The sequence below is a fragment of the Pteropus vampyrus genome, unplaced genomic scaffold, assembly GCF_000151845.1.
Source record: "Pteropus vampyrus isolate Shadow unplaced genomic scaffold, Pvam_2.0 Scaffold44, whole genome shotgun sequence".
NCBI classification, from domain to species: Eukaryota; Metazoa; Chordata; class Mammalia; order Chiroptera; family Pteropodidae; genus Pteropus; species Pteropus vampyrus.
Window position 1 is genome coordinate 1,288,695 of NW_011888825.1, and position 8,551 is coordinate 1,297,245.

At 48.1% G+C, this 8,551-nt stretch overlaps 1 protein-coding gene and 1 pseudogene across 1 annotated transcript in view; one reads left to right on the top strand and one right to left on the bottom strand.

Moving 5' to 3' along the window:
- Positions 1–8,551, bottom strand: part of PIK3R6 (phosphoinositide-3-kinase regulatory subunit 6) — a 39,042-nt gene that overhangs the window by 28,653 nt on the left and 1,838 nt on the right. The window contains exons 3-8 of the mRNA XM_011359118.1: positions 7,942–8,025; positions 7,292–7,383; positions 6,540–6,608; positions 6,015–6,147; positions 5,775–5,844; positions 4,562–4,745 (exon numbers count right to left, since the gene is read on the bottom strand). Of these exons, the coding sequence (XP_011357420.1) occupies positions 4,562–4,745; positions 5,775–5,844; positions 6,015–6,147; positions 6,540–6,608; positions 7,292–7,383; positions 7,942–8,025 (632 nt within the window). The remainder of the gene's footprint in view (positions 1–4,561; positions 4,746–5,774; positions 5,845–6,014; positions 6,148–6,539; positions 6,609–7,291; positions 7,384–7,941; positions 8,026–8,551) is intronic.
- On the top strand, positions 3,018–3,136 carry LOC111738915 (annotated as a pseudogene).

An 8,551-nucleotide genomic window follows, 5' to 3' on the forward strand; every position in this document is an offset into this window, starting at 1 on the left:
CACTTGTCATAAATAGAAAATAGCTAAGATGAATATAATGATCACAAAGCTTTATATTAAATTCTAGCCAGGTACCACAGTCTGCCAAGGCTTAGGAGCTTGAAACTTGCTTTCTCTTTTTAAAAAGGGAGATTAGTAAGTGTGAAAGAGGTTAGGGGCAAAGCACAAAGACAAGCCTTTCTCCTTAATAGAAACGTGTTTTGAAAGAGTTTCTCATGGTGCCATTTCCTGCTCTTTAGCATGGCAGCCTCCTGCCTCCAGTGGTATAGCTCTGACATTCTGAGAAGAACTACCCTAGATCATGGTCTCTGGCTGTCTTCCCTCACCCCTGACCCCCTCCAACTAATCTCATCTTATAACTGGAGTTTCAGGGTCCAAACAAGTGACATGAGCAGGCACAACAGAGCTTGCTCTAATCTTTCGTCTGAGCTAGAGGTCTGCTGAGAGGGGTTTCAACTTCCTGAGCTATGGCAGTGTGAGTCCTTCACACTAGCTAGGACTCTAATAAATATTTGCTGAACAATTAACTGAATAAACAAACACATTTAGAGGCATATGGAATCAGAGTTGGAAGGGGCCATAGGGATCATCTCATCTTAGTGCTTCATCTTATAAATTAATTATTTATTGAGCATCCACTATGTGCCAGGCACTGTTCTAGGTGCTGGGGTACAGCAGGGAACAAAACAGACAAAAATTCCTGTCTTCATGGATCTTATAGTATAGTGTGTCTCTGTGAGGCTGGGGGTAGATGATAAACAAGATAAGTAAAATTTATAGTATAATAAATAACAGTAAGTGTTGAAGATAAAATAAAACAGGAAAGGAGGATGTGAATTTTGGGGAGAGGCTAAAATTTTAGTGTGATCAGGGAAGCCTCGCTGAAAAATTGCTTTTGAGTAAGGACCTAAAGGAAGTGAAGGAGCGAAATGCGTACATCCAAAAGAACATTCCAAGCACGGGGGGGGGGGGGGGAACAGCAAGTGCAAGGGCCCCGGGGTCCAGGGTGTAAATGTGTCTGGCGTGTTTGAGGAACAATAAGGAGGCCTGTGTAGCTAAAGCAGAGAGAAAAAGGTAGAGTATAGGAGATGGATAAGCGATAGAAATGAGGATGTGGGGGCAGATCACGAGGGTCTTATAGGCCATTGTAATGACTTTGGCTTTGACTCTGAGTGAAATGATATGATAAATGCCATGGTGACTACCCGGATTCCCATTTTCAGGACTAAGGCATTTATTAGCCTCTCTGCTGGGAGTGTTGGCAGCTGACAGCTCTCAGCTGAGTCTCTCTCCAAAACTGCCCTCAACTGAAGTAAGTCACCTCTCCAAGGTCATACCCCTCTTTCTGAAGACAGTCCCCACCTAATAACTAGTAGTCGTGGAAGTAAAAAACCCTGGCCCCTTCACCCTAATTCAGGACAACTTTGAAAGGTGAGCTCAGTTCCAGAGCTTCCTATAGAACCAGTTGTGGGCAAGCTCTTTCTGGAGCTCAGTAGAATGAAGAAATGAGGCAAATTAGATCCTGAAAAGCTATGGCTGGTTCACAGTCCTGCTGCTAACCCACTGAGAGCTGACTCTCAAACTATGTCTCCAGATGCCTTCCTTGGCCTTGTTCCCACATCTCTCCAGAAATCCCTGGCTTCAAGGCTTCTCAAAGAAGCCTCCCCTGGTCCTTGCTGCCCTGACCCCACATGGCGCTGACCTAGCTGGAGACACCCATCTCTAGCATCTAGAACATAGTGCAGAGAGTCAGAGAGATGGGTTGTCCCAAGCTGACCTCCCAGTGTCAAGACCTTGTCAACTGGTTCCCTGGAAATGTGGGAAGACAAATCTAATCCCCACCTGGGCCTCAAACCAGGTCCTCAGCATATAGGATGTGGGCTGATGGTCAGATAAGGCTTACTCACCAGACCGTGGCTGGCTGAGCCACCTCTCCCAGGCTCCACTTGTCCTCTATCTAGCAGGGATGATTGAGAATGGCATCGCTAAAGCTGTCTCAAGAGGCAGAATTTCAGATAAGGAGGCCAAAGGTCTCAGGAGGGTGGAGAGTGGTGGTCAACATGTGCTAGAGAGCTCCAGGCCAGCCTGATGTCTAGGAGCCGCAGCACCCAATGTGGGAGGATAGGTGCCAGGGGACTGTTGAGGACCTCTTAACTCTAAGCTTCTGAGAATCTCTAACTTGAGATCAGTGATGTATTCCCTAAGCCTCTCCTTGCAATTCTTTCTCTCCTCCTCTTAATTCTCTATATGCAAAAATGGGGACTCAGAGCGTTGGGCTCTGGATAACATGAGGTAGGGGTGGGGTGCCTAACATTTTGACTATGACTAAAAAATACAGCTTTTACTTTCAGCATTTTTTATTGCAAAATAGTGTATGCAACAGACCTGCTAATTCCAGCCCTGAACCCTACTTTATTCCTGTCCTGATACCTTCCAATCCTATTCCATTCCTGAAACCCTCAAACCCAGACTGGCCTTATTCCTAAGCCTATTCCCGAGCCCCAGCTATATCCAACTCAGGGGTGGAGTGAGGCTTGGCATCATCTATTCTCCATATCACTGAGAAACAAAAATTAATGTTCTAATGTTTGGATTGGTTGTGTCGAAATGATTCCTTTACTATGGACTGTTTGGTGAGCCAGAAGCAATTGCCAGAGCCACTGGAGGAGTGGAGGAGTCAGCAACCAAATTCTGGTCAGGACAGCTCTTCCCCTCCTCTACCCACCTTCCTGAGAGCCATGGCTAATCGCAGGGAGAGGGGACGCCCAGTAGCCCACATAGGGGCCATAGATGTCTGTGCTAGAACCACAATGGGGCTTAGGTACAAGTTAGCATATGTGTGCGTGGAGGGGGCAATTCCTCCACGATGTGACTGTGTGCTGTGAACTCCCAAAAGGAGATGATACAGAAGGAGAGATGTCAAGTTTGGTGGGGTGGAGGAAGTGAATCAAGAACCCTCTACAAGTCCAAGCGGGTGGGCAACCACAAAGGAATGATATGCTAAAGGTGTGAATGGAGTCTACGGCCATGCTTCCCTGAACAAGCCAGATCCCATCTGATCTCAGAAGCGAAGCAGGGTCGGGCCTGGTTAGTACTTGGATGAGAGACCACATAGGAAGACCAGGTGCTGTAGGCATAAAATAAAATAAAAAAATAAAAATAAAAAAAATAAGGGAGTGTAAGCTGACAAGGTCCTTGCAATCTGTGAGGTCAGCGAAGGGTTGCCTCGCCTAAAATAAATAAATAAATAAATAAAAATAAAGGTGTGAATGATACTTTTAGGGAAAAGGAATGATAACAATGAAATCAACATGGTTTAAGGAAGGACATAGCCCTACATAAAAGACACCTATCAAAAGAAGAATACAAGATGTAGATGATTCAAGATGGAAAATGAGAGAAGGAAGGGCAACACATCTAGTGCATTTTGATGGGCAAAGCAGAGTCTGAGACATGCGTTGGCAAAAGGACTGACACCCACTTCCTGGGGCAAGACAAGCAGGGGATAGCTGACCCCTTGAGGACACCCTCTCTACCGGCACCTGCCCCATCCTGCAGCAGCAGCACCACAACTTTAAGTCAAAGCCGCTCAGAACCTTAGCCATTATCCAGTCCAGCCTTTCCCAGAGGACGGGAGCCTTTCCCTGCGAAAATGTCATCCCCAAGTGCTGGACTCACAGCCCCAGACAGCATCCTCTCCTACCTGCCATATCACCTTTGTGAAATCCACTGTACATAAAACCCTTGGCCAGAGGATCTTCTACCTACTGAAGCCTTGGCTGTGGACGGGGTCATGGTTGTGAGTCAGAGAGAATATGAGGAAATAGATGGGTAAGTGTTGGAAACAAACTAAATGCCCACAACGGGAACAGGCAACTTGTCTTACATAAAAACAACACATTCACAAGAGAGAATATTTGCTACCATTAGAAGTATTTTCCAAGGAAAATATTTTCATATGGCATATTTCCAATGGCCTGGGAAACGAATTATATATGTGCACATAAACATGCAGAATATAAAACTGTATACAGAGTTTGACATCTCAATTTGTTAAAAAGGAGTGGCAGGGGAGTGGATCTGGGAGACTACTGATCATAGGTTTGAAGTCAGATCTGAGTTCAAATCCTAGCTCAGTCACTTTGCATTTGTGTGACCACAAGGTTATCAATATCTTAGTTTTGATAGTGATATCCATTTCACGATTTTGTGGTGAGAATTTTCAAATGAGATACATGTAAGGTGCTTAACACAGTGCCTGGAACACAGCAGACATTCAATAAACAGTAGCTATTATGATTATTATTGTCATTATTAGTAAGAAAATATACCAAAATGTTAATTGCTAATATGTTTAGGTAGAGGGGTGTGAGCGATTTTTATTTTCTTCTGTGACTTATCTGCATTTTTTCAGATTTTTCTTACTGGACGTGTTTTAATTTTTGATTTAGGAGAAGGTTATATGGCAACAAGAGAGGGAAGAAGACAGTAGAATGAGCAATTGGTGGGGGCATGCAGGGCCCTGGGTTGGAACCAACAAGGGTGGGGGAAGGGCAGTTACCTGCAGCTTCCTTTGCAGAGCACTCATGTGGCAGGCCTCCCCCAGAGCCACCTGCAGGGCATGGGACACCACGTAGCGCATGCAGGCCTCAGGTGTCTGCTGCACCTGGGCTGCCTCGATCTCCAGCAGCAGGGCACTGCACACCGAGGGAGATACCAGCTCAGGATCCACAAAGAGGAACACTCTGAGGACAGAGGTGGAGGGGGTTGGTGCTGATGAGGATAAGGACTGGAAGAATTATTGGAGGAGTATTCTCAGAGCCTTTCTGCCCCCTAAGTTTTTTACATCCTCAAAAAACAGTTGTTTCAAGTTAAAAAAAAATCTATGGAGGGAACAAGAATAGGAAGTGGTAGGGACCGTGGCAAATAAGAGCATGCATGGCCCTTCTAGAGAGGAAGCTGGTCCTTCTCAGTCCCTTTAGTTTCGTGTCTAGGTACTTTTCAACCTAAATCCTGCCTCCTCCCTCAGCATCATGGCTCATTAACCATGCCCTCTAGGAGGCCCTACACCCTTCCCACCAAAACTGGAGCTCTGAACCCTGAGTGAGTTCCATCTTCATCACCCTTATCACACCAGAAAACCAACCTCACCTACCCTCTCCTCCCCACTCAACTGTGTCCTCCCAATCTCTCCAGTGCTTAGGATCCCTTCATCTCCCTGCACCGTCCATGAACAGAGCCTCACGTCGTATCTTTCAGCAGAGGTACTATGCACCCCCAATGCATCAGTCTCTGTCTCTAACATAAACAGTGGACATTTCCTCAATCTTATCTAGAGAGTCAGGCACACATAGATGAAGCCTGCAGATTTTATTGTGTGATTATTGCTTGAACTCCCTCCACTATGTACATATTCTGGAGCTGCCTCTGGCTGCCTGGCTGGTTGATGCTACATCATAGCCAAGAGCAGTTTGGAGGTGAAACAGCAGAACTCCAGAGTGGTCAGTGATCCTGCCCACCCTCTGCATGTGAGCAGGAGAGCTCTGAATGTAGCTCAAGAAGAAAGACTTATTCTGCCTTCAGTGGTCTCCAAGGAAGGACACACCCCATCCACCTCGAAAACACACCCCACTGCTGGACAAATGTCATGGATGGGTAGCTGTGCTGGAGTTCCTCTCAAGCCAGCCTCCTCTTTTGTCATCCTGGAAGTGAGCAGTCACACAGACCCAACACCTGGGTGGAGTGGAAGGCAGCAACCTCTCCCGGCAACTCACCTCTCCTGGTAGGGATACAGTTCACTCCTTAAGTTCTGCTCGGCAATGACCAGCCTTTGGTACAGCGTTCCTGCAAAGCAGACCACTTCAGCTGGCCAGTTGAATTCTCTGACCCCCACTTCCCACCTTCCCACAGAGGGTGCTGAGATTTTTGAGCTCCCCAGAATCTTGGAGACAAGTGTAAGATCTTGGATGAAGCTGAGTTGCAGTGTGGGAGATGAAGCTGCCAGCAGCTCCTACCTGGGACAGCTTGCTCTGTTTTCAGCCTTATGGCGCAATCCAGAGCGACCGTGCAGTAGGGGGCAGGCAGGGTCAGTAATCTCATGCAAAAGGCGTAAGTCCTCCGGTAGAGCTCCTCTGTGATACCTGTGGCCTGTGTGACAGGGAGGAATTGAGGTGCCAGAGGTCACAAAGGGATCAGGGTGGGGTAGGGTGGGGTGGGAGAGGAGGAAGGTGGGACCTGACAGTAGGACTTGGACTACACTTCTCTCCAAATCTATACCTTTAGCCTCTTCTCCCAGTGTCTGTAAGACATCACCTCTTTGACACCCCACTCAAACTTCCCAAGAGGGAAATTCATCCTAACTTCTTCCTCCAGCAAATCCCTTTCCAACCCAGTTTCGTGTCTTCATCTGTTAGGGAGGGGGCAGGCAATCCAAGAGTTCTCCTAGGCTCCTGGGTGTCCACTGAGGGGCAAGGATAGTGTCCAGCCCAGTCACTCATCATGTATCACCATGACCACCCCGCCCCTCAGCCCCAGCTCACCTTCGTGAGCACGTACATTAGAGTGTGCAGCAAGGGAATGATGACATGCCGTTCGTCCTCCCTTTCTGCCTAGAAAACAGGGGATTATGGGACATTTATTGTCCTGGGGGCGGAGGGGGCACATCCTAGCAGCAGGCAGTTTGGGGGTGGAAGGCAGCATCCTACTATGCCAAGGAGAATGGAAAAGGGCCACAGTCTGCTCTAGTAGAGAAGGAGTGAGGGAGGGGGAGAGAGCACAGGTGTAGGAGTCCAAGTGTGAATGCGTGGGAGGAGGGGTGCAGGGAACTCCGTGGCAGAGGGGCAGCGTTGACTCAGGGCAGGGGCAGGCAGCAAAGTGACAAGAAAGTCCCAATTGGAGGCCCCCTTGAATACAGTGTTCCCCAAAGAGTCATATGCAGAGCACTGGGAGGTGTGGAGGATAACTTTAGGTGGATTATTTTGAACATTTTTAATAGTTACGTTTTATGTTTTTAGGTGCTTTTTGTTTCCGTCAAGTGATATGGATTTTCCATTGATGGCCGTGTTATAGTTTCTTTTAGAAATCTGTTAGCTCAGATTAAACAATAGGAGTCAATGTCAAGAAAATATTGCTTATAGAAAAGTACAGGAGGGAGACACATGTGGTAAAAGTGATGCAGATGGCCCACTAATGACCACAGTTTGGGGGACGCAGCACTGATAGGACTGAGGCCACAGTGGATTGGCCTCTCTTCCTCTAATTCCTGTTGGCCTCCTGAAGCCCGGGAACCCACCTTCTCCAGTTCTCTGAGCAGAATTCGGACCAGCGCCGGACTCTTACCAGGATCTCGCTCGACCTTCTTGTGCAGGGACCATCTCCACATACCTGGGCCAGAAGAAAGGGGAGCCCCGCACAACCAGGCGGGCCAGGCAGCTCTTAGAGGAGACCCCTCTGAGCAGGGCCCTGAGTCCTGGAGTCCTAGACCATGACTTTGACCAGCCACAGGGCTCACCCCTCAGCTGGGTGCTTGGCTCCAGGTACGCATGTGTGGGCTGCTTGTGTGTGGGGGAATTCTGATATGCTTCCCTTGGTGGACTGTGAATTCTCAGGACAGAATAGAGGGAAGGTAGGACACTAGCGGGGAGAGGTAGGTGCATATGGCTTATGGAAGACATGTGGGCCTGGTGGGTCCAGGGGAATTTTATTTGCAAGCCGAGTTGCAGATCCCCAAGGCGCTCTGCCACAGTGGCTGCCAGGGAGAGCGGGGGCAGAGAAGTCTTCTGGGTCCTTTGGGCTTCAGGGATTTCCAGAAGAATGAGGGCTCAGCTCGAAGACCCTCACTCTGTGAGCTCCGTGCTCAGGCACTTTCTGGAGAATGTGTGGGCAGAGGTGACTGGTGTGGGGTGCACGGGAAGCAGAAGGATGATACCCGTAGGCTCTTACCTTGGTTTCTCTGCAGGGCTGGGGTCTGAGCGCTGAGCTCCCGGAGCACGGCCTGCACGCTCCGCTGGAGGTCCAACTCCACATCTGGGCAGCGGGAGTAGGGAAGCTTTGAGGCCAGGAGCTTTGGAGCTCAGGCCCCTGCTTTTACCTCACTCTCTCCTCCACTCTCCATGAAAATGTCATTAGCCCCTTCTGTGAGACTCAAGAGGTGCCCCAAAGTAATCAGCTTAGAGCTAACAGCCAACATATGGGCCAGAGCTGAAATACAGCCTTTCAATCAGCATCTCTGTGTTCTTCGTAAAACCAACATTTCCTGAAGTGTGGAATGTATGCCAGTGGTGATACACAAGACATTTTAGATGGTACCCAATGATCCTAAATTCTGAATAATGTGCACCCATTTTAATGTGTATTAGAAAAATATATATAACTAGTTCCTCAACTTATGCATGAAGCTAAAGTTAAAGTCAATTTAAAGAAACATATCAGATAATACCAGGAGGTGACAAAGACTCTCTTCCTGACCAAACTTTCCTCAGGCTCTTCAGAGCCCTCATTTCCACTAGGTCCTAACCTTGGCCCCTGTCCTGTCTTTGACCTGCCCAGCCCA